At 40.5% G+C, this 26,465-nt stretch overlaps 1 protein-coding gene across 2 annotated transcripts in view; it reads left to right on the top strand.

The window, feature by feature from the left end:
* The window catches only part of ETFDH (electron transfer flavoprotein dehydrogenase), a 41,272-nt gene that overhangs the window by 1,382 nt on the left and 13,425 nt on the right, over positions 1–26,465 (top strand). For both annotated transcript variants that reach the window (XM_040251410.1, XM_040251411.1), the window contains exons 2-6: positions 15,965–16,105; positions 16,848–17,077; positions 18,608–18,689; positions 19,119–19,237; positions 21,382–21,459. In XM_040251410.1, the coding sequence (XP_040107344.1) occupies positions 15,965–16,105; positions 16,848–17,077; positions 18,608–18,689; positions 19,119–19,237; positions 21,382–21,459 (650 nt within the window). The remainder of the gene's footprint in view (positions 1–15,964; positions 16,106–16,847; positions 17,078–18,607; positions 18,690–19,118; positions 19,238–21,381; positions 21,460–26,465) is intronic.

Genomic DNA, 26,465 nt, shown 5'->3' with positions numbered 1-26,465 from the left:
GAATCCCTTCACAGAGTACACAGTCAGGGACGGCTGCAGTAGCTGAGAGCTTGATGGCCACAACATCCTTTGTTTACTGATACAGCAGGTATCTTTGTCCACAGTGCCTCCCCTAAGTCATAAATTTGACCAACGTTTGGGAGTCATTTCATGACCAGTTTTTGTCCCTTGGTGCTAGGAAGGTTCATTCCTAGATCAGGCGAAGATTATGTTGATAGGCCACCCAATGTGTTATTTTTGGGTCAGGCCCTATTGATAATCTAAAATTCTCTGGAGTGCCTGTCTCACTAGTTTATTATGATCCAGGAGATGTTTTCCCTTGTCGTTTATTCCCATATCTGAAGTTGCACTGTTACAATTATTCTGTGTAGAGTTAATCTATATGTAAATTGTCTTAAGACATTAATTTTGTTGGAGGCCTGGTTAAACATTGGATGATGCCAAAGGAAATTTTATGAAATAGAAGGGATATAAGTAATTCAGCTAATAACATTAATAAGGTCATAGTGCAGCAGAGAGAGGGACAAGTCATAAGTAATTTGAATCCAACAAGAGGGCAAATTAAAACAATGACCAGTATAACTAGTTGTAGTCTGGTTGAAATAAGCTATCCAATCCACAGGAGAACCAGCTGAACAAGCCAGATTTTGGAGGGATCACGTAAAGAGAAAGATAATGTTTCATCTTCATTTACAAAGGTATACTTTATCAACTTGTTGTAGGTGAGTGTAAGAAGAAAGGTTTTTCAGTTCAGTGGTATGATCTGAAAGTTATCAGGAATTTGTATTTGCCAAAAAGTCATTTTTATAAATCTTGAAGATCTTCATTTTACAAAAGCATCAGAGTGAAGCAATGATTATCTATAAATGACAAAATACTTAAAATGACATGGTTAAAGATCTGATTACAATGCAATTGACAAGAAACTTGGATATTTCTGTGACAGACAGCATTTTAAGATAATAACTAGAATTATGATTGATAGCATTATATTGATAACAGGACATACCAGACTTCTGGGAGTTCTTTATAAATTTTAGAATATCTGTATTAATGATATCTAACCGTAAATGGCTTTACCACCACTTATGTGACAATGTTTCCCATGTACATTAACGGAAATAAATAAACCTAATTAGTTTAATATCTCTCTTTGCAGTTTGCGATATCAGGATTCCTTTGAAGTATCCCAGAGTTAATTGAAGGTCAAAGTTAGTTAGAATTTGTATTTGGGAAGTTTGTCAAAAATATCAAAAAGGTTTCAAAAGACTGGTCAAGTAGGATCATAGGTCATTGTGAAACAACACTTATTCACTTAACCAAAGTGACAAAATATTTCAAAAGCAAAAACAGATCATTTAGAGGCACAGAAACTCAATCTGTTATCAAAAGCAGGGAAAATTTTGTTCTCTTAACAGAGAGAGGAACCAAGACCAGTCCTACTCCAGCCTACTTTTAATTACAAAATCCCTTTACATTACTAAATTTAATCTAATCCTAGCCTGACCATTTTCAAAACTCCTTTTTCAGGACTTTTTTTTCCTATAGACCTACCACAACTTTCTCTATTCTTATTAGTTTGTTCCTTAATTTTTTTTAATCCAGAAATAACTGACTCTAGGGCAAAAGCACCCTTACAGTTCCAACAGGTTCATTTCTATTCTTCAATCTTCTTTTGCTGAAAACATACATCCTACTTTGCTTATACACTGAACTACTTCCCTTGATAGTTTTAGTAGCTTTGATTACATGTTATAGTTTTAACCTTTAAAAACCTTAATCTTTAGCAGAAACCTAAAAGGAACAAGTGATTGTGAACTGTTTGTGAAACCAGCATTTCCCATTTGGGATATTCTATAAGTTCTAGAAACATATATCTTCTCATAACATAATTTCTTTATTCTATGTGATACAAGATATGTCCAATAAAGCCAAAGATCTTTGGTTTCCCTCTTGTGAGGAAACAAAAGTAGGTCAATTTAGACCTGTTTAGCAATTAATGTTCCAGTGTTTTATCTTATTTGAAATGACCTGGATATTCAAGGATTTCCCATCATGTAACTTACCAAAATTCAAATTACCAAAAATCTGAGAAACACCCAAACAAAAGAATTCCTTAAGAGTTCACCAGAAAATTCTTATCTCATTTACCTTTATTGGTTAACTTAAAATCATATCAAGTTAAATTTTTTTTTCACATTGACAAACTCTATAACAGAAATGACATGAACTTACTGACCTTCAGTAAACTTAGGTACAATAAAAGTAAGACATGTCTGTATTGACTAAACCAATGAGCTTAAGATAACTTTAATATCAGATATTAATTTCATATTGAATATTTTCTAGACCATGTGAACCCCAGATTCCCTCCAACAAGTTTCTTTTATATTTAGAAATATTTAGTTTGTAAGCACTTACTTTAAGTCAATTAAATAGAGCTCTTTTATAAGTTTAATTTTGTTCATATTTTCCAGAGTTAGAGATATCTCATATGTGATGTACACCCAGACACATAAACAGACAAAACTAGAGATCACATAGCTTCACTCTAAAAACTTAGTTATGAATCAGGTATTACCATATAAACTCACAAGTTTATAAGTAACAGTTGGAATAAGATAAATTTGTTTGCTCAGATTAATACTTCACTATTTGTGGAAAGGCCTTCAGATTTATATTTGTCCTTGATAAACCCTTAAGGAGGCTAAGAATTAGATTTTGGGTGAGGGAACCTTTGCAACAGTTGGAGTCTTAAAAGGTCTTTTTCCCATTTCCCCCCCTCCATTTCGGGTTTTATTTGATTGAGCTAATTAGGCTCAGTCTCAGTTCTCCGGGAGCTGTATTTACATTTCTGATCTGTAGAGACTTGCAAGGTACAGTAGCTCCTGACATTAAAAGATTGATTTGTCCAACTATACTTACTTTGATTTGCTTTTGTATCAGAGATTTCCAGCTAAACTGAAAATCAAAAAAGAGTCCTGGGTTATAGAACTTTAGAATTTAATTTGTCATGCCTTCAAAAACTTGCATAAGGCATTACAAAGCCCCTCTTTCTGAGTATATAGGTTAGACCCAGAGCAAAATGTCTATTATTTTTTTTTTAGCCTCTGAATATTAGTTCCCAGTTTTTACTTTATATTGTCTTGGCTCAGGTAACCCTATTGGTTTCCTTTCCTATGTTTAAATAATATTTCCTGAGGGCCAGATTTATATACCCTATCTTATAATACCAAAAAGAGGAAGCCCAGTGAAACATGTCTATCCCACAATATAATTCAGCAAAAGAGATGTAAACATCTTATATAAAGCCTATTTAAATGTACCAATTTTTATAAACTTTCATCTCAATTCTGTCAACTTTTATACCTTTAACTTTGGTTCCCATTGGAACCCAGTCAACAAGCTTTGGTCTTAAAAGGAGTCCTAGAAGCTTTCCTTTCTTTTATTCTCCAACCATTTTATCTATCTTGTATAAAAGATTCTCAGATCCCTAGTGAGGGATTGAGCCACGGGACACAAGCCCTCTTGTCAGTCTTGTAACTTGACTAATAGTGTCTAACTGCTGCCCCAACTAATTGGCAACTAGTTTGTCAGGTAGCTAAGTATAATTTTTTTCCCAGCCTTTTAAGGGTATATATTTTTTAACTGGGTAAATAGAGCAGACTTGTTTGGGGCTCATTAATATTGGGAACCAACAGGGTGTCCCTTTGGCTCATCCATCTTTACTTAGTGTCGCATCAAGTCCTTTTGCTTTAATCCCATTAACATCCCATTTATTAATAACCATCTATAGATTTCTTTATCTTGGGAAACAAGTACCTTAACATTTTTCACCTTGTTGGGAAGAAGTCTGTAGACTTCCCTTTCATTTTTTTTTTAACTTTCATCTTAACATTAATTATTCTGATGCTTTCATTAGCATCTATAAGACCCATTGAGGGGAAGCAGAGACCAGAAATAAGTCTTCCCAAACTTTTTTTCTTTATTTGTGTTAAAGAAGTTCTTAGGTTAATCATTATATGTGTTTTCACACCCTCTAATTTGCTTTTTTCATGGGTACCAATAAAACAGTGCTTGTTATGAGAGCTCTCTAAAAATTTACCAATTTAAAAGTTTTTCCAATTAAAAAATCATCATCTGGCCATTAATGAGCTATATATTAATAGTGACTCAAACCTATAAGATGCAAGAGGCTTCCCCACAAGTGAGTGTGGAGAATGCCACCTAAACAAGATCCAGAAGCTTTACTGCCCAAAATAGTCTAAGAAAATGAAGGCTGACACAATAAAGGTTAAGATTGCAAAGTCCCTGAGAGTTGGCACAGTGGACAACAGACTGCAGAATCTCAGTCTGTTCAATTGGCTGACAGATGTACAACATGTGTGTACCTTCTGGATGGCAGAGACCAAGTTTCAGGACACACACACACCACCACCACCCCCCCATACAACACCAAAGATCAAGTAGGCATTTAGGCAAGTAGGCGAAGACACAGAAAGAGAAATGCAAGTTCCTCCTAGAGGACTTTTATCTCTTTAAGGGAATTCTGAAAAGATGTTTTATCAAGCTGGCTTTCTCTGACTTAACTCTGTACACAATGAAAGAACCCCATCTTAGTCATTTTCAAGGCGTGATTTCCTGTAATTCCCAGTTAAGTAAATTCTTGGAAGTATAAGTTTTGTATGTAGACACGACCGAAGCGACTTAGCAGCAGCAGCAGCAAACCTAGCTGGAATGTTAATTGGAGGCAAAGATATTAGGCCAGCCTCCCACTTAATCACCCAGTCCAGAGCACTCAGTGTCTTTCAGCCAGAGAGCTTTCAACTCAACATCTTTCAGCTGGGGAGCTAGGTACCTATTACACTTCACCAGATAAAACTCAGAATCATCAACCAATAATCTGGAGCTCCTAGAACCAGGGAAGAGTCACCTGGATTCATCTTGACTCTCCAAAGAGGTGGGTGAGCAGAAGAGGCCACTACTGGTACCAAGGCTCTCGTTCCTCATAGAATTCAGGTGAAGGAGAGAAGTCAGCTCTAGGTCCTTTTGCAGTCACCAACTAGTCAGGTCAACTAGTGAGGGGTGTAGGGTGGGAAGCAAAACCTAAAAGTTGAGAGTTATGTTTTATTCAGCAGACATGAGTGCATGCTCAGTTGCTAAGTCATGTCTGACTCTTTGCAACTCCATGGGCTGTAGCCCGCCAGGCCCCTCAGTCCGTGGGGTTTCCCAGGAAAGAATGCTGGAGTGGGTTGCCATTTCCTTCTCCAGGGTATCTTCCTGACTCAGGGATTGAACCCACGTCTCCTGCATTGGCAGTCAGATTCGTTACCACTGAACCACCAGGGAAGCCTGATATCAACAGATATGCTGAGGACTTAAACCCAGGAGACAACCTCTGAGATAGCTCTGAAGGACTGTTCCAGAGAGTTAGGGGAATAGCCAGGATGTACAGGAGTTTAGGGCCAGGGGAGTGAAAACAGAAAAAACAGGTAGCTGGAACATCAAAAGGTTACTGCTGATTAGAGAAAACTAGACATCTCAAATTAATGAATTTAGCACTTTTCTCTGTATGGGAAGATGCCAGAGTCTAGGCTCATTACAGTTATTCCTTGACAAGCATCTTTACTATCTAGGGCCAGCACCTTGCTTTTCTCTATTCTGAATCCCCTCAGGGTTGTACTGTTGGAGGCAGCTGCTATGGCTGATCGCTTGATGGCCACAACATCTTTTGTTTACTGAAATTAGCAGGTGACATTTTTTGTCCACAATATGATTTATGTTTTTCAAAATTTCAGATGCAATCTGCCCTCCTCTTAATTTAATTGAAATCATTCTTGGGTCAGGTGCTATCCGAATCCCACCAAAATTACTATTTCTGTTTTTATTGGGTCTCTAAATCATTGCTGGAGAAGGAAAGGGCAACCCACTCCAGTATTCTTGCCTAGAGAATCCCATAGTCAGAGGAGCCTGGTAGGCTACTGTCCATAGCGTCGCAGAGAGTCGGACACGACTGAAGCGACTTAGCATGCATGCATGCTTTGAAGAAGGAAATGACAACCCACTCCAGTATTCTTGCCTGGAGAATCCCATGGACAGAGGAGCCTGGTGGGCTGCCGTCTATGGGGTCGCAGAGAATCTGACACGACTGAAGTGACTTAGCAGCAGCAGCAGCAGCAGCTAAATCATTGCTGTTTTCATGGCCTGGTGTTAGGACTACAGACATCGAAGAAATGGACACAAAATTGCCATCAGTGTGATTTTGTATGGTGATATCATGAGTTCTCTGAACTTTTTGACCTCACCTCTCTACCAAAATTTAGCCAAGGTATCTAAGTGTTTCAGTCTCTAAAGTTAAGTGTCAGTTTTGTATTCAGAAAAGGAGTAAAGGTTGTGACTTTCTTTAACCCCCTGAAGGAAATTAGATTACCCAGTTCCAGATATTTTAAAGAAAATTATTAGCTATATAAGCAATGAAATTACAGTTTTGTCTGGGACCAAATCATCAGATTTCAAAAGCAAATGATAACTTCTGTATGCTCAATTACAATGCATCAAAAAAAATTGTTTTTTTTATAATAAATAAGTGTTCTTTTAAATGATGATAATACTCTATTTGAACTCTGGAACTGAGCTCTCCTATAATATCTTTATTTACCATTTTTTTAAAGATTTAATAAAGGTGAAGGGATAAGTAGATTTTTAAAAGTTATTCCCAATATTACAGTTTTTAGTATGCTGTTTGCAAGTAGAGAAAATTAATACGTTGACTTTTTTTTTTAATAAAAGAGTGACTCTCGCAAAACAGATTTCTAGTGTTTAGGAGGCTTTAGGGTTCAGTGCTTCAAACCTCTTCCCCTCCTGCATTCATCATAATCTAATTGATTGTCTGATGCTAGGTTTTACTTTTTAAAAAATTCATTTTATTGGAAAGAAGCATAAAAATAAATCAGTTATGCAGTTGAGTGCTTAAGAATGTAAATAATTAGCCTTTGCCAGGCTGACATCTCCTTTTAATCAGAAACAAAGGAAAGCGAGAGGAGGAAGGGAGGGAGGAAGGAGACAGCTAGTTTCAGGTCCTAAAACTTCAGAGACCAGGTCAAGTCCAGTTGTAGCGTCAGAGTTTGACTGGTGTTGGAAGGATAGAGACTGGGTTGGCTGGGGTCATCTGAATTTCTCTCTCTCTGCTGTAAATGAGGATTGTAGCTGCCTCACATGTCTCATAAAGTCATAAAGAGTACCATGTGGTAATAAAATTGAAAATTCATAACTGTTCTATATGCCCATGAAAATATAAATTTTATTACATACTCCAACTCCAAAATACAAAAACCTTTGTTGAGATTTACTGTTTGTTTATTGTTCCATGTTTAGATACTCATTCACATGCAGACAGATGCTTCACTATAAAAGACAAAAACTGAGAAAGGCCTCATCGTTGTCGATATAACCCAGGAATTAGTTTTAGGAAAATAAACCAGAGATTTGCAGGTTGCTGGATGACAGTTAAAATTGTAATTAGGAAGGTACCTATCAGGTTAACAAATGTGTATTAGTCACTTGCTTTGTGTGAGACGTACTGGGTCCTGCACAATAGTGTTTTCTAGACAAAGATTGACAATAAGCTTCAGAGCTGATGAGGTGGGGAGAGTTCATAACTTGCTGAATTCAGACACAGTCTAGACAAACTCCAGAGTCTGCTCACTTAGCCGCTGCCTTATTCTGTGTTGTATTTTTTTGTTTGTTGCTTCAGTTAATAAATGTTATTTCTTTTAGCAGCTTTAGATTAAAAAAAAAATCAAGCAGAAAGTACACAGAGTTTCCTTCTAACTTTCTCCCACTCCCTGCTAACATCTTGCTTTTGTGTGGTACATGGGTCACACTTGGGGAGCCAGTATTGATACATTAAAGTTCAGAGTTTAGATCAGGTTCACTCTGTGTGTCCTACATTCTGCGGGTTTTGACAAACGTGTAATAACACATATCCCCCATTAATAACATTGTCATACAGAATAGCCTTGCTGCCCGGCAGATCCCTTCTTTTCACATATTCATCCCTTCCTCTTTCTGAACGCCTGACCCACTGATCTTTTACTGTCCCTTTTCCAGAATGTCATAGAGTTGGAATCATAACAGATGTAGCATTTTTCAGTATGCATTTTCATTTCCTCCAGTGTCTCTTCACTTCTTTTTAGCACCGATTAACATTCCATTTGGTCGCAACATTTGTTTACTGAAATTAAACTGTGGGTGCACCACAGTCTGTTTATCCACTCACCTATTAAAGGACATCTCCCAAGTTTCGATAGTTATGAATAAAGTTGCTTATAGCAATGCTTATAACATTCAGGTGAATCTTTTAAATTCTGGATAGAAAAGAACATGACATACACACTTTGGACAAAATTTTAAATGTATGTTATTGACTCTAGGTACAGTGTTGTACAGTAGATCTCTAGAGTTTGTTCATCTTGTTTGTAAATTTTTGTATGGATGTTAATTTTCAACTCATTGTGGTGAATGCCAAATGCAATAGGAATTGCTGGATCCTATGGTAAGAGTATGTTTAGCTTCAGAGGCAAGTATCAGAGCTACAGAGGAGTGTAGGAAGAGCTGATGGAGCACTTTCTTTGCTCAGCCCCTGCAACGGGCACTAGGTTTTCAAGATAAATCAGACCCTCTCTGCCTTTGAGGAACCCATGAGCTGAGAGGATAAGGATAAGACAGTCCTGTACAATGTGTTACAAGAGCAAGAAGGGGGTTAGAACTATCAAGAAGAGTTTTCAAAATTTCCAAAGGAAGTTTAGCCAGTATAGAAAAGTGAAGGAAAATTCCAGACAAAGAGGGGATTTCCCAACAGTTCAGTTGTTAAAGCTCTGCGTTTCCACTGCAGGAAGCACAGGTTCCATATCTGGTCTGGGATCTAGGATCCTGCATGCCTTGCTGCCCAGCCAAAAAAAAAATTTTTTTTCTTAATATTCCAGACAAAGAAAATAACAAGTTGTCCACTTAAGAATGGTTAAGATAATAAATCCTATGTTATGTATACTTGACCATATTAATAATTTTTTTAAAAAACAGCAAAATAGGAAGCAAAGGGCCCAGTGGTGTGAAAAAATGCAGTATTTGGAAATCTGTTTAATAGATTAATGCTGGGAAATAGTTTCAAAAGATAAACTGGGTTCAGATAGTAAGAGATCTTGTATGCTCTTCTAAAGAGTATATAATTTATCTTGTATTCATTTATTTTTTTCAGAGTATCAAATGATTTAATTATAAAACTTAAGCCACTTATTCACCTTCTAAAACACACAAACATGAGAATAAAATAAACACACCCAAGACTTCTAGCCCTTGCGGGATAGGAAGACGCCCTGGACAGAGAGTCTGCAAATGTTTTTCCCTACACCCAACTCTGCTCTCCTCACCCAGGAGAGGGTCCCAGGTTTTGACCCCTTTGGCAGTGGAAAGGAAGTAGAAGCTACAGAGTTATGTAAAGAGGGTGGCAACAATCTTACAGCTATCTGGTGCTAATAGCTTGTACGCTCTGATTTGCAGCTTTGAGAAACAGTATCAAATAAGCATGGTCAAATACCTACTCCTGGCCAGCCTTTACTGTCATTCTTTTAAGCTGCATCTTTGAGACTCATTGTGTTCATTCGTTGTAGCTTCCGCTTACCCACTCTCTTAAGTAACAAAGGTTACTTTCAGGACAAGCCCGAAGGTGATGTGGTGTTTCTTAATATAACTGTAGTGTCTGCTGGGTGTCATCCCCTAGGAGAGGCTGGCCAGATGGCAGCACCATGCGGGGGCCCACACAGTCACTTTCCTACAGCCCTGCTTGCTCCCTCTCATGTCTGAACACCCCACAGTCAGCGTGGAACACTGAAGTCAGTGAGGACCTTGGCTTGTCTTCATTCTGAAGTTGAATGAAGTAACTGAATCCAGTTCTTCACCATTAATTCAAAGGAGCTTCCAAAATGTGTCAGGCATGTTCTAGGGAAGTCTGGGATGGAGCTGGAGGGTCTTGGCTTCCAGGCTCGGGGATTGGGGTGGGGGCGGGGGAGGGCAGCGCTGGCACAACTTCTTTTTTCTGGGTCACCAGGAATTCATTAATTGCTCATTCTGTTTGTGACCAGAAGATATGGGTTAGTTTGGGATCTACCACCTCAGAAAGAATTCTGTCCACTCCAGCTTCCAACATCCCTGATTGAACCACACTCTGCCTCAGACCATTTTACAGCTGGTTTTTGTTCATAGAAGGATTCCATTCCAACTTTTCCAGATGTATTGACAACAAAATTATCCACTTTCTGCCTCCGGTTTTGGTAAAAGGCTTGATGTCCATCTGGGCCAGGCAGTCCTGGCAGAAGCTGTCAAACAGGCCCTGGTTCTTGAACTGCTTCAAGATGAGTGTGATGAGTGTGAGGTCCCCGAGAGGCACTGAGGCCGGGCTGATGGGGCCACTGCTCCTGAGAGCACCCATCATGCCATTGCAGCTCCCGTGGAGGCCTGTCCCGCACTGCCACTGCCCATCGCAGGGGTGTCCCCACTGTCTGCCGTGGCTGTACCTCGGGCCCGCGAAGGAGACCAAATATGGCTTCCTCTCAGGGACAGAGGGCCTGGGTTGTGTAGAGGAGGCAGAGGTGGAGGAAGGGCTGACGGGGGGACTGCAGCATGGCCTCATTTTTTCTTTCTTTTCAGATTTATTTATTTGACTATGTAGGGTCTTAGTTCGGAGAAGGCAATGGCAACCCACTCCAGTACTCTTGCCTGGAAAATCCCATGGACAGAGGAACCTGGTAGGCTGCAGTCCATGGGGTCTCGAAGAGTCGGACACAACTGAGTGACTTCACTTTGACTTTTCACTTTCATGCATTGGAGAAGGAAATGGCAACCCACTCCAGTATTCTTGCCTGGAGAATCCCAGGGACGGGGGAACCTGGTGGGCTGCTGTCTGTGGGGTCGCACAGAGTTGGACATGACTGAAGCAACTTAGCAGCAGCAGCAGCAGCAGGGCCTTAGTTACTGCAGGCAAGACCTTGGTTGTGGGGCATGGACTCTCCAGTTGTGGCACACGGGCTCAGCTGTGGCATGCAGGCCCTCTAGTTGTGGGGCGTGGACTCCAGTAGTTGTGGCACACGGGCTTCAGAGCACACGGGCTCAGTAGGTGTGCATGGGCTTAGCTGCTGTGCGGCATGTGAGATCTTAGTTCCCAAACCAGGAATTGAACCCACATCCCTGCACTGTAAGGCAGATTCTTAACCTCTGGACCACCAGGGAAGTCCTGCATTCATTTATTTTTTAAACATTTTGAGAATTGTTCCTTTTATTCAGCATTGTGTTATTTTAATACTTACATTGGATCATAAAGTATTTACTTAATAAAAGAGTTTAAAGGAGGGGGGAAAAGAGTATTTTTAGCTTTGTAAGAAACTGCCAAACTGTCTTCCACAGTGTCTATACCGTTTTGCGTTCCCAGAAGTAATAAATGAGTTCTACGGCTCCACCTCCTCAGTGGTGTTCTCCATGTTCTGGGTTTTGGCCATTCTAATAGGTGTTTTGTGTGCAGTCGTTTCAATGTGCAATTCCCTGATGAAACGGGGTGTTTAGCATCTTTTCCTACACTTATTTTCCATCTGAATAACTCTTGTGGCCAGGTGTCTGTCCAGATCTTTTTGCCTATTTTTAAACTGAGCTGTTTATTTTCTTGTTGAATTATCAATGAATGAGTTTTTCGTGTATATTGTATGTCAGCCCTTTATCAGCTATGTTTTCTGCAGCTATTTCCTCCCAGCCTGTGGCTTAGCTTTTCTTTCCCTCTCGTTGGCCTTTTCATCCTTCTCATTTATGACTCTAGCCTGCCTTTTCACAGAGAATTACAATAAAACAGGACTAACCTGTTTCATAACAGCATGAGTCAGTCATAAGTAAGTACTCTGATAAAAAGGAGTATAAAAAGGACTGATACTCAATCAGCAAATATTTATACCTATATATAGGCTAGCACTGAGATTTGGCACACAAAAACGAAAATAAATAGAAGTATGCTATCTACTGGAGAATACAAATAAGACACTATTTATGTCATTTTTTGGTCATATAGATGTTTAAAATTTTAGTTAAATGATTTTATGATTTTTGAGATTTTTTTTAACTGTAGTTAGAAAAACTGTTCCAAATCCCAGTTTCTTTCTAAAAATTATAAATGTTTTTCCCATAATCCCATAATGTCTTTCCCATCATAACAGTTTTATTGAGATGTAAGCTATATACCATGTCATTACATCACCTGAAGCATACCATTCAGTGGTTTTTAGTATGTCCACAGAGTTCTGCAAAGTTCCATCACACAGTGTTAGAACATTTTCATCATCCCAGGAAGAAATCTCATACCCATTAGAAACCAATCCCAACTCTCCAGCCCTAGGTAACTCATTTATTTTTTATTTCTATAATTAGCCTATTCTGGATATTCTGTATACATAGAATCATATAATATGTGGTCTTTTAAAAACACAGATTTCGTTGACTGCACCGAGTCTTAGTCGTGGCATGCAGGATCCTTAGTTGCAGCATGTGGACGCTTTCATTGTGGAAAGTGAACTCTTAGTTGCAGCATTATGGGATCTAGTTCCCTGACCAGGAATTGAATCTGGACCCTCTGCAAGGGGAGCACGGAGTCTTAGCCAGTGGACCACCAGGGAAGTCCCTAATGTGGTCTTTTTGTGGCTGGCTTCTAGTCATTTTAACTTAATGTTTGCAAGGTCTGGCCATGTTTACTTCTTTCTATTGCTGAATAGTATTTCAGTATCACTTTTTATTTGTCCATTCACTAATGGACATTTGGTCATTTCCACTTTGGAGCTGCTGTAAATAATGTACCTATGAACATTCATGCAGAAGTTTTTGTATGGACATGTTTTCTTTGATCTTGAGTATATACCTAAGAGTGAATTACATGGAAACTATGCTTAACATTTTGAGGAAATGACGGACTGTTTTCCAGAGTGGCTGCACCATCTACATTCTCACCAGCAGTGTAGGGGAGGGTTCCAGTTTCTCCATATCCTCACCCACACTTGTTATCTATCTTATTGATTATAAACATCCAGTGGATATCAAGTGGTATCTTATTGTGGTTTTGATTTGTATTTCTCTGATGGTTAATGATATTGAGCATCTTTTCATGTGCATATTGGGCATTTATTTATCTCCTTTGGAGAAGCAGCTATTCAGGTTCTTTGTATGTTTTTAATCATGTTATTTGTCTTTTTTTTTTTACTAGAAATGAGTTCTTTGTTTATGTTAGATACAAGCCCCTTATCAGAGATATGATTTGCACATATTTTCTCCCCTTCCATGAGTTATCTGTTCTCCTTCTTGATGGTATCTTTTGAAAACAAAAGATTTTAATTTCAGTGAAGTACATTTTATCTGTTTTCTCTTTTGTTGCTTGTTCTTCGGTGTCATAGCTAAGAAACTATTGCCTGATCCAAGGTCACAAGCATTTACACTCTTTTAAAATCTTTCCTGATAGAACGAGGAATTCTCGATATTATATCCTTCATCCAGCTTAACTTCACATCCATAAAATAATCATCAAATGTAAAGAAATTAACACTGATACAACAGTATTAACTAAACTGTGGCCTTTATCCAGATTCTTTTTCTGTTCAGGACCCAGGCCTGGTCCACACCTTGCTTTAGTTGTCACATCCTCGCCTGTCACGTCTACTTCAGTGTGGCACTTCCTCTGCCTTTTCTTGTGTCTCATGACCTTGACACCTTCAGTGTGCACTGGTCGGGCATCTTGTTGGACGTCCCTTGATCTGAGTTTGTCTGGTGATTTCTCACAATTAGATCAAGGCTGCAGGCTTGGGGGAGGTGTGCCACAGAGGTGAGGAGCTTTTCTCATCACATCACATCATGTGATACTAATATATCGTATTGCAGCAATGGTAAACTTGATCACTTGGTCAGAGTGTCTGTCATGGCTCTCCACTGTAAAGTTAGTATTTTTCCTTGCCACACTGTACTCACTGGAAGCTGATCCTGAAGTGCAGACCACACTCAAAAGCAGAGACTCAAATAATTTGTGGATTTATCACTGTAATCCTTTATACTTTCACTTTTTTCTATTAAAATCATTGATCAAATGAAATTCATTTTGATATTAAGAAAGAGCTAACTTTCTGCCAGTATCTGACCGTTTAATGAAGAACTATCTCTTCTTCCTGATTTGAAAAAGCATCTTTATCATATACCAAATCCTTATATGTATTCTACCTTTTTATGAACTCTTTATTCTGCTCCTTTGATGATTTTACTCCTCCTCCCATGACAGACTCCCATAGCTCCATATGTAAGTTTTGATAGCATTCAGGGCTATTCCCAAGGAAGGATTCTGTCTTTTTATTTTTGTTATTATTAAGGGAAGGATCACTGTAGAGAGGAGTACTAGAGAAGGGGATAAGAAATTGAAGATCCAGGATTAAAGGAGGGTATTAATATTTAAAGTAGGAATATCTCTAAGAAGATGGGAAGGAAACGTGTCATCATCCAGGTGGAAGGATTCATCTGCATGAAGCGAAAAGACCTCTCTTTATTGTAACCTGAGTGAATGAACAAAGGTCCAACACAACACAGATGACTTTAGAACTTCTTGCCGGGAACTGGGACACTTCCCACCTCACTAGTTCTCTCTTTTTGTGAGGCCTGCTGTGCTCGGTTTCAGGTAAGGCACGGAGGAGAGAGAGGTGCGGGTTTAAGGACAATGGAAGTGTAATGAACATTCTTGCAGATAAATCTTGGCACACTTGTGTTTATTTCCATAAAATTCTTATTTGCTAACTCAAAGAATATATACATTAACTTAGCTGGAAGGTGGGTCTCCTTAATTTAAAATGAAGCCAAACCTGAAGCGCCGTTTGCCTGCGTGGTCCCAGTGTAACCATTAGTACCTCCCTTGGCACTGACCATGAAAAGCTTCCCTGGTGGCTCAGCTGGTAAAGAATCTGCCCACAGTGTGGGAGACCTGGCTTCGATCCTGGGTTGGGAAGATCCCCTGGAGAAGGGAAAGGCTACCCACTCCAGTATTCTGGCCTGGAGAATTCCATGGGGTCCGTGGGGTCACAAAGAGTCTGACATGACTAAGCGACTTTCACTTTCACTGTAGTGCTCTCCAAGTATCTGGTTTAGGTGGTAAATTATATGGTCATCCTATTTATAGGTGAAACTTGACATAAGATAAATTGAATAGATTAGCTTATTAAAAAGCTTTTAAAATGTTCTAGTTTGTGAACATTGCTTTATGAGGAAAAGCCAACTGAATTGTTTACCTTGGAAAGAGGACAGTCTGCTTCAGTTCTCTCCCAGCTAAGGGCTCTGCAGTGTAGCTTTAACTGTTCACTGACTGAATGTATGCAGTGTTGATGTGGCCATAAGATAAACAGATTTCCAAAGAGAAGGCGTCACGTGGACTCACAAGTTACCTTAGTGGGGGTGTTTCCTGGCAATCCAGTGGTGAAGACTCAGCACTTTCACTGCCGTGGCCCTGCATTCAATCCCTGGTCAGGGAGCTAAGACCTTGTAAGCTGTGTGGCAAGACTTAAAAAAAAAAAAAAAAAAGATGGTACCTTAGTGATCACCTGGTAACCCTTTACTTTTTTGAATGAGGAAACTGAAACCTATAACAGTTGAGTGATTCTTTAAGGTTTTAGGGCTAATTAACAGAAAACTCCAGTATTCTTGCATGACAAATCCCATGGACAGAGGAGCCTGGCAAGTTACAGTCTGTGGGGTCGCAAAAGAGTTGGACATGACTTAGTGACTAAACAGTAACAAACAGGAAGCAGATCATATCCGCAATCCTAGATTGTGTGTGTGTGAGCTTTAAATTTTTTCAAACTACTCCTGAGAAAAACTATTTGAAAAAATAATACTGTTCCTAATTTTTGTGCAGTATACCAGTGCTTTCATGCCATAAAAATTAAGAAAAATTACCTACCTCTGTGCGCTGTACGATGGTCTTCAACTTCTGTTGTACCTCGAATTACTACCCACTATACTGTCTATCCCCGGGATCAGGACAAGCGATGGGAAGGTAAGTCATCATTTTTGTGAAACTGTGGAGCTCTTTCTAGAAACTTTGTATCATTTTGTAGAGGTAAATATTGATATATTTTTCATGATAGCATAAAATCACCTAATATTTTATAACTTTATCAAATCTGTTACATATTAATATTTTGATAAGCAAATATATGCAAACTTACACTAATAGATCTCGGTAATAAAAGTTGATTTATGGAAGCTGAAGTAAGATAATGCCCTCAAACAGAACCTAAGAGAACATTCTGCTGAAACAATAATATACCTTGTATAGCTCTCGCAGGAAGCAGAGGGGCAATTTATATAAATAATGCTGTAACTCACAGACTTAAAGAATGAACTTATGTTTGGGAGGGTGTGACGGGGAGGGGAGAATGGGGGGACAGATAGTTAGGGAGTTTGGGATGGTTACGTACACTATTTAAAATGGATAACCAACAAGAACCTACTGTATAGCACAGAGAACTCTGCTCCATGCCTTGTGGCAGCCTGTATGGGAGGGGAGTTTGGGGGAGAATGGATACATGTATATGTATGGCTGAGCCCCTTTGCTGTCCACCTGAAACCATCACAACATTGTCAATCAGCTATACCCCAATACAAAACAAAAAGTTTATTTAAAAAAATAATAATGCTATGAAGGATAGTGAGTACTCATAACCCAACCTTGTGATTTTATCAGGTCGTAGTCATCCCAGAATTGTCATGCATGTTTAAATCCTCTTCACTCCCAGGAGTAAACATGGAGCGGTTTGCAGAGGAGGCGGACGTGGTGATTGTGGGTGCCGGGCCCGCGGGGCTCTCCGCGGCCGCACGGCTCAAGCAGCTGGCCGCCCAGCACGAGAAGGACATCCGCGTGTGTCTGGTGGAGAAAGCTGCTCAGATAGGCGCTCACACCCTCTCAGGGGCGTGCCTGGATCCACGAGCTTTACAAGAGCTGTTCCCAGACTGGAAGGAGAAGGGAGTATGAAAAGTTGTTATTTATACTGAGTCTCATCTTGATTGTATTTCTATGTCCAGATGAAAGAAATATGGAGAACCCTTTTCACCTGGTTATAGCTCTTAGAGGGTAACTGTAGATAGGTTTTTAATTTTAAAATGGCCAAAAAAATTGACTAACATCAAATATAGTTAATAATTTTTAAATTAACTCATTTTCACATAATGCCTTATACATGTTGTGTTTGTGTACTGGTTTATGAGAAGACATTATCTTGAGAAGGTCTTTGAATAAAATACAGCTTTTTTATTTTGAGGGTATTTCCTAACTTACTCCATAGGTGTTTATATCATTGTTCTTAATAAAATGTTCTATAACTATCCTATTTTTTTAATACCTAAAGCCAAAGAGGGTAATTGAATCTAATTTTCTGAAGAAATACATTAGTAAGACTTATAACCTAAGCAGACACGTCACTGGCGAGCTATACAGAGAACCCAGTGCTAGTCTTACTGCGCTCATCGTTTGTATGACCTCGGTTAAAATCTTATGCTCTGCGTATCTCACTTTTTTCTTCTGTGAGATGAGCTATATCATTTCTGTTCAAGGTATTCAAGGTTAGAATATTTAGTATCTGTGAATACTAAATATTCTATATAAACAGTTGTGAAAACTGTTAACAAACACAATTCACCTGAGTAAATCTAAAGGTCAAATTGGTTTCATTCAGTGATTCTGAGCAGCACCCTATCTAGCAAACAGAAAGGAGCTCCAAAGAGCAGCAGAAAAGGAGAGGTTTTGACAGACAGAACATGGTTGGGGCATGGGAGTCATAAGCAAAAGCACTGTTGCCTCCCAGGCGGGGGCTCCAGGAGGACACCTCTCAAGTACTGGCAGAGAGGCTGAGATAGAATGAGGTTAGCACCGAGGCTGGGAGGTTAGTGCTGAGGCTGGGTGTGCTGACCTGGGGATTTGCACAAGTAACAATGCTCTTCCTTCTAAAGTAGCAAACTCCTTGAAACTTGACATGCTGTAATTATGCCTAATTTCTCTCTTCAGTGTATTTCAGAAATAGGCATCATTTAATTAGTATTGACAAAATAGCAATTCTAATATTAATAGAAAACATTTTTCACATCAAAGCCTCATGTAGCCAGGCAGATCCAATCCATTCCACACCTGTTCATTGTCTTTATCCAAAGAAAAATAAAGCCTATCTTCCGTGTCCATTGAGCACTGGAGCCAGTATCTAGCCTGACCTCCACAGAGGCAGGGAGACAGGAGGCCAGCCTCCTTGAGCCACTCAAAGGTGGCTCCAGGTCCCCCAGGAAAGACAGTCCTGAGATGAAAACTGGCTTGTTTCGTTTTTTAAAAGATTCCCATGCATCTCAAAGAGACAAAGGGTTTACAGTGTCAGGTTTTCCAAAGGAAGTGATGGAAGAAAAGTGAGGAAGACAGTTCTCTTTCCTTTTTGACATATTATTTTACTATTTTGTGTTTATCCTTACAGATATGAACTCAAAACACCCTTTTCTCTCCTCCTTTTGTTTCCAGGCCCCTCTCAACACTCCTGTAACAGAAGATAGATTTGGAATTTTAACAGAGAAATACAGAATTCCTGTGCCAATTCTTCCAGGTAAATATTGTGGACTTACAGAATTCCACAGCTGGAAGGAACTATGTTTCATCTGGTTAAATCCTTTCCATTTACAGATGAGAAAGGAAAGGCCCAGCGACCTGAAGGACTTGCCCAAAATTACACAGCTAGCTTGTGGAAAAGAAAGCAGGATCAGAGCCCAGTGCTTTTTTGTCTTCCAGTCCAGGTTCATTGAGATAGTCTTGTAAAGCAACCAGGAATTTCTGATTTAGTTCTGTAACATTGTTTTCAATGTAATAGTTTGAACTCTAGACCCAAAATTGTTAGGAAATAAATTGAAATTATGGCCAGAAGATGATGCGTGTATATAATGCAGAAATTAGACCTTAGAATTTCTAAATTTAATATTTAGGTTTTTGTGACTCACCACTAAGAAGTCAGACTTCTGAATCCAGCCTCTGTCTGTAGGTCTCCCAATGAACAATCACGGCAATTACATCGTGCGCCTGGGCCATCTGGTGAGCTGGATGGGGGAGCAGGCGGAAGCCTTGGGTGTGGAGGTGTACCCTGGCTACGCAGCTGCCGAGGTTTGTGCCTCTCTCTTCCTAATGCTGATAGGAAGTGGTCGCTTTTTCTTTTGAAACTAAACCAAGAATGATACAGAAGTAAATAGATAAATATTTTCAAAAAGCCATAGGATATTAGAGTTGTAAGATCAGAAGAAGTCTTAGCAGGATCAATCCAAAGAGTACTTGAAGTCCTGGTATTTTTCCACATCAGGTGACTGGTCAACCTAGAATGAAAAAAGCCTCTGATGTATGGATTGTTGGTAATTCTCTCTTCTGTAAATTGAGTAGACGTTTCTTTACTTTCTTACAGTGTGTAGAACAAATTGGTGCCCTCCCCCAAGGACAGCTTTCCAATTATTATGCCCTGCTCTCCTGCCCCACCTTCACTGGTGATTTTTTTTTCCAGGTTAAATAGTCTCAATTCTTACAACCACCATGTTACATATTTTGAGTTGCTGCAGTATTCTCATTGCCACCCGGAGTGAATCAACTACTTCAAGCCTGGTTACAGCAAGGCGGGTTGCCATTTTCATTTTATAAACTGTGCTTCCAATAATTCCTTCAAAATAACTCTGGTAACTACATCTCACTGTATAGAGTCTCACTAGTTGTTGTTGGGGAAATTATTAAAAATAAAATCTCCTGCCAAGCCAGAAAAAAAATCACCTCTACAAATTATAAACAAGAGTGAAGCAGTTTTATTACTGAATGAGTGTTAAACCAAGACTGCAGGGCGATTACAGCCCATCTGCTGGGGAGGTTGCCAAGAAAGAGAGAACTCTTAACCTTTTACTCAGCCAGACAGATACAGTCCATTACATATATGTTAATCGTCTTTCTCCAAAGGAAAACATAAAGCATCCTATATCTTTTTGATTGGCAGCGAGTGATGATGTGGAAGCAGGCACGTAGCCCAGACTGTCCCCCAGAGACAGGGAGACTAGACACCATCCTCTGTGGTCATATGTCAGATGTGTCTCTGAGGACCCAAGAAACACTAAGATGCTGAACTACCAGGAATCTTACTTAGCTTTTTATATGATTCCCATATATCTAAGAGAGACAGAAAGAATTTACAGTCGAGTTTTCTAAAGGAAATGCTGAAAGAATCTGGATAGGAGAGGGAGTTGTCCTTTTTGTCACCAGTGAAATTAAAACCATCTTTGTTTTTCCCAGTACAGTAGATGTAAGCCAAATAAAACACATGGGCCTCGGCACTACACGTCCTGCTACTGGTTTCTGGGTTCCCAGTTCGCACACGTGGATTTGGGTTTGCGTTTCTCCTGAATAAACTGTTCTTAATGGGAATCAGTGTCCAAGCCACAAGTAGGTGGTTTGTGGCATCCATGGTTTACACACACACACTCTCTCTCTCTCAGAGTCCCCAGCAGCTCTCCTCTCCTCCGCAGTTTCCTATTTGCCCAGGCCATCTACAGGTCCAGGCCACAGCCCTGTCCTAGCGTGGGTTTGTTTTCAAGGTGTCGTGTGCCTTGCCGCTGGTTCTCGTCTCACCTTTTCACTCGCATGCTTCCTGGCATGAGGTTCTAGTTCTTTCCTGTCCAAAGAGCATCTTCCTCTGGAAGAAACGGAAACCGAGCAAGAGAGAGAATTGCTCCTCCTCATCTTCACAATCACGCTTTTGACCAGTTTTCCCTCTTTCTTCGTGGTCCAGAAATAAGCTTTAATCACCCCCAGGCTGTCTTCAGCCACACTCTGTTTTGTCTTGTTCGAGTGTTTGGTTTTAGGGTCTGGGCTCACTGGGGAAGAGGCTTTCCTGACACTGTCCTCAGCAGCCCCAACTGACAGTCCAGTGTGTCACAGGCCCTGCGTCCAGGCTCTGTACACATGCCCTTGACCTCTGAACGTGGCAGATGGGCTCCCACTGCATCTTCCTGGCTCCTTGGTGTCTTCTCAGTAGCCCTCCCATTCTTCCTCGTCAGGTTGGGACATTTCCTCTATTTCCAGCTGTTTGAGCTGAGTTCTGTTTGATCTTGAAGGGAGTATCTTAAAAGCACTCTCTTATTTTTGCTTGAACATTCTTAAGCCTGTGTCTCTCTATTCTAGAGAATAAGTTCACCTTCTAAAAACCAAAAGCCATTTGTTGTTTCCTTGCAAGGCAGTTATGAGTCTCTAGGTGATAATGAAAAGTGTTTTTGTTTTAGGTCCTTTTTCATGAAGATGGCAGTGTGAAAGGAATTGCCACAAATGACGTAGGGATACAGAAGGATGGTGCACCAAAGGTGAGCGTGTGGACAGTTCGTGCTCAGCAGACTGACAGTAAAATATGAAATTAACTCACACTCAATGATCTACTCTTGCTACAGACTGCACATTAATTAAGTGCATGTTAGTGTTTAGTTATTAATGTGGAATTTTGTCTCGTTAAAAAATAAACATCTTTGAATTAAATATAATTTAGATAAGTGGATATAACATGTTTAAGAACAATTTTCTTAAAAGGTAAAAACATGATTCATATAAATATAAAACGAACATAGGTCACAGATATTATTTCATTCATTTATTCATGAGGGAATTGGTAAGATGTTATAGCCAGTTCAAGGAAAATCAAAAAACATACACACGTGGGTCAGCTGCTCAGCTCCCCTCCACAGTCCTCCACTTCTGTGTACAAGAGTCATTTGCATCACTACTGTCAGTAATGTGGATTGAATCTTTGACATCTTTGGGTAAATACAAGACTGATTGCCTTTCGTGCTTTCAGAATATGCCTGAATGGCCTTCCAGTTTTCACAGCTCATTATTTTTGAATTTGTAAAAGAAGAGCTCTTAATACGTGAATCTCAGCTGTTAGGTCCGTTGGAAAGGACAAGGAAAAAATAACGTTCCTTTCCTATAACAAGAACAAAACACAGATTAACATCTTGATAAACAAACTTGTCTATTCATGTTTGTTTATTGTCTTAATTTCTCAACTAGAGTAAAGGCTCCTTGAAGGCTGAGACCATGGAGGGTTACACCAAGGCTGGCACCGTGCCAGGTAACGCCAGGGCCTCAGGAAAGATGGGTCAGCTCCTAGTTGGTCCTTTTCTCCCATTATACAACAGAACTGCACCTCTAGTCCAGCATTTCCCCCAGCAGGTCTTCCTGCTTCTCACTCCTTCATGCTTAGAGAGAAGCACGTTCCCAAGTTCTCAAGTCTTAGTGCCTCACTGTTCCTCCTGGTGGCTTACCTAGCCATACAGAATCACGTAAGGTCGTGGGACTCAGCTTGTCCTATGGCAGGGCCAAGGAGCTGTCTTGTAACTGGCCCCAGGGATTCTGATGCATAGCCAGGTGTGCAGACAACTGTCATCTCATCCTGCTTCTCGAAGTGTGGAATGTACCTGCAGCACAGAAAGCTGAAACTCTGAGAACAGGAGTTTATGATAAATTGGAAGGAAAGATGTTAAAGCTGAAGCTCCAGTACTTTGGCCACCTCATGCGAAGAGTTGACTCATTGGAAAAGACTCTGATGCTGGGAGGGATTGGGGGCAAGAGAAGAAGGGGACGACCGAGGATGAGATGGCTGGATGGCATCACTGACTCGATGGACGTGAGTCTGAGTGAACTCCGGGAGATGGTGATGGACAGGGAGACCTGGCATGCTGCGATTCATGGGATCGCAAAGAGTCGGACCCGACTGAGCAACTGAACTGAACTGAACTGAAGGGTTTATTCCAGGATGCCGAGCAGCATGGGGAAAGAAGCCCCGCCTCAGATCCACCCCAGCTTGGTCTTTGAGCTGAGGGTGTCTTAAAGCAGAAGAAATTAGGATTGGGAATTTCCTGGGGGTCCAGTGGTTAAGACTTGGCAGTCTCACTGTTGAGGGCCCGGGTTCAATTGCTAGTTGGGGAACTCAGAGCCCGCAAGCCACATGGTGTGGCCAAGAGAAAAAAGAAGAGGCTGGGATTAACCACTTCCTCTGACTGGGGAGTCAGGATGTCTCTGGTTTATGACTCTCTGGCTAGGTGCTCCGTGCCTCCAGGGTTTGTGGGCTCATCTTGCACTGGAGAAACAGCCTAAGTTTGTACGTTAATGATGGATCTGTAACAGCAGTTGTAGTACATTAAAGGTATTTTCATTATAGTCACTGTAGGTTGATTGGTGTTCAGAGAGCACAGGGTGAGGTCAGAGGTGACAGAAAGGGAATAAAATTCTGGATCAAGAAGCTTGCTTTAGGGAACTCAGTTTTCTGTGTTTTTTTTACATTTTCAACTCTTTTTTAAGTAGTACATAGTATTTTTTATTGACTTATTAAAAAGAGAGTAAGCCTTCTCCAAGACGTAGTTTGGTAGAGAAATGACTGCTATTGTCTTTTTCCTTTTTAATTTTTATTGGAGTACAGTTGCTTAAAATGTTAGCTTCTGCTGTGCAACATTGTAAATCACCTATATGTTTACATATATCCCCTCTCTTTCGGATTTGCTTCCCATTTAGGTCACCACAGAGCACTGAGCAGAGCTCCCTGAGCTATATAGTAGGTTCTCGTTCAGTTCAGCTCAGTTCAGTTCAGTCGCTCGGTCATGTCCAACTCTTTGCAACCCCATGAATCACAGCACGCCAAGCCTCCCTGTCCATCACCATCTCCCGGAGTTCACTCAGACTCACGTCCATCGAGTCCATGATACCATCCAGCCATCTCATCCTGGGTTGTCCCCTTCTCCTCGCTAGTTATCTATATTATACACAGTATCAGTAGTGTATATATGTCAGTCCCAATCTCCCAGTTTATTTCACCTCCCCTTACCTCCTTGGTGGCCATATGTTTGTTCACTTCATCTGTCCCTGTTTCTGCTCTGCAAATATTGATGAGATCATCTGTACCATTTTTCTAGATTTCACATATATGCATTAATATACAATTTTTGTTTCCGTTTCTGACTTAACTTCACTCTGTGTGACAGTCTCTAGGTCCATCCATGTCTCTGCAAATGGCACAGTTACATTCCTTTTTATGGCTGAGCAGTATTCCATCGTGTATACGTACCACATCGTCTTTATCTGTTTCTCTGTGGATGGACACTTTAGGTTGCTTCCATGTCCTGGCTATTGTAAATAGTGCTGCAATAAACACTGAAGTTCATGTGTTTTTTCCAAATTATGGTTTTCTTTGGGATATACCTAGGAATGGGGTTATTCAATCATATGGTAGTTCTATTTGTAGTTTGTAAAGGATCCACGATTCTGTTCTCCGTAGTGGCTGCACCAGCTTACATTCCCACTAACAGTGTAAGAAGGGGAACTTAGTTTTAAGGGGACTTAATAATAACAGAATATTGTTTTCCTATATTCTTTCATGTGTTATGGCTATTCTTTCCTATATTATGGTCAGTTAATTATAATTGCCATTTAGTCTTTAAAAAATTTTACTTTTAATATTACGACATTGAAGCACACGAATTCTCCCATTCTGATACTTTCTTTTTGCGTGTGTTCTTGTGATATTTGTACAAATGTATAGTTTTGTGTTCTGTGCTTTGTAGTTATAAAAACATTTTTATATTTTATATATTGTGTATATATAGATGTAACAGCATAGAAGAGTACAGTGGAATCTCAGTAATTTGAGCTACAGAGTCTCAGTTTTTCAGTCTGTCTTCTTATGGCCATGTGGAAGGGGAAGAACCAAGGGTGGACTCTGTGTCCTCTGCTGTTCGGCTTACTTATTCCGGCATGGCTGGGCTTCCCCCTGCCCTTCTTATGGCTCACAGACATCTTGCCGAGCAGACCCAGTTCTCTGTCCTGTCGCCCGGCCTCCTGGTGGGCATGCTGGCACAGCTGAATAACTTTCTTCCGGAAACACTTGCTGCTTTTCACTCCACCTTCTCCTGGTTTTCCTGGTGTTTCGTGGGCCCCCTTCTGCCTTTGCCTGCTCATCCTGTGCCACTCCCACCCTGCCCATCCTCCAAGTATCTGGGCTCTAGGCTTCACTGTGGGATCCTCTGCCTATATTTTCTCCCTAGTGGCCTCATTTGGTGACACAACTTTAAACACCTCTCCCCCAAGTCCCAGAATTATTGTCCAGCTGCTCGCTCTAATCTTAGATCTGTCAGGCTTCTTATTGTCACAATGCTTTTTTTTTCAGTCTTATTTGTTTGTGTATTTTTGGCTGCTCCGGGTCTTTGTTGCTGCGTGAGGACTTTGCTCTCATTGCGGCAAGTGGGTGCTACTCTTGATTGCAGTGCGTGGGCCTCCCTCACTGCAGTGGCTTCTCTTGCAGAGCACAGGCTCTAAGGCACGCAGGCTTCAGTAGCTGTAGCTCCCGGGGTCTAAAGCAGAGGCTCAGTAGTTGTGGCACATGGGCTTAGCTGTTACACAGCATGTGGGTCCCTCACGGACCAGGAATCGAACCCGCATCTCCTGCACTGGCATATGGATTCTTTACTGCTAAGCCACCAGGGAAGCCCCTTGTCCGAATTCTGATGTGGGTGTTTTCACATTTCAGAGGTTAAGTGACTTGCCCAGGGTCAGACCCCTGTTAGGCAGTGGAGCTGGGACTGGAATAGAGGTGGTGTGACTCCAGGACTGCCTCTTGCATACACAGGGGTTTGTTGCCTCTAAGAGGAAGTTGTAAATATACTGAGGAGTACTTTAGTTCACTGAGATTGAATTGTTGTGGCGTAAGTTAAGCTGGATAAACTGCATGTCTATCTGGAAGCAGATAGGGTTGGACCTTCATTTTATTAAAATTCTGATAACTTCTTAAAACAATTTTAAAAAAGTTAGAAATCTAGATTATAATTACAACCTATGTGTAAGGTAAGCCATCCTATAACAGAAATTAGAAACCTGTAAGAGACAGGCCTTTTTTAATGACTTAAAAATTAAGTACTTTTTTGGTATTTTTGTATACCAAAAATACCAAAAAGTCTGCAGATAAGCAGTAGATTGGGGAAAATAGTTTGAGTGCCAGTTATATCAAAGAGCACTTATGCATTGACAAGAAAAACAGAGAACATGTTAGAAAAACGGGCAGAATCTTAAAAAATAACAATGAACAGAAGAGCAGATCCAGGTGAGCACTGACCTGAAGGCAGGTCCTTAGACGTCTCTTGTCCAGGGTCTGCGGCTCCCAGGCCAGCTCCTCATAGAGACCCTTCCTGCTCCCCCAGTGACGCGGCTCTTCCCCAGAACCCCTGCCACCGCCATGCTCTCCTCCATGCATGCAGTCACACTTGGTCATTGTACACCCGTGTAGTTACTGGTATTTAGTCCTGGCCCTGGGCCTCACCCCAGGGAAGGA

This window comes from Oryx dammah, unplaced genomic scaffold (genome assembly GCF_014754425.2).
Source record: "Oryx dammah isolate SB20612 unplaced genomic scaffold, SCBI_Odam_1.1 HiC_scaffold_12, whole genome shotgun sequence".
NCBI classification, from domain to species: domain Eukaryota; kingdom Metazoa; phylum Chordata; class Mammalia; order Artiodactyla; family Bovidae; genus Oryx; species Oryx dammah.
The sequence above is the reverse complement of the archived record's forward strand: the minus strand, read 5'-3'. Positions and strand labels throughout refer to the sequence as shown.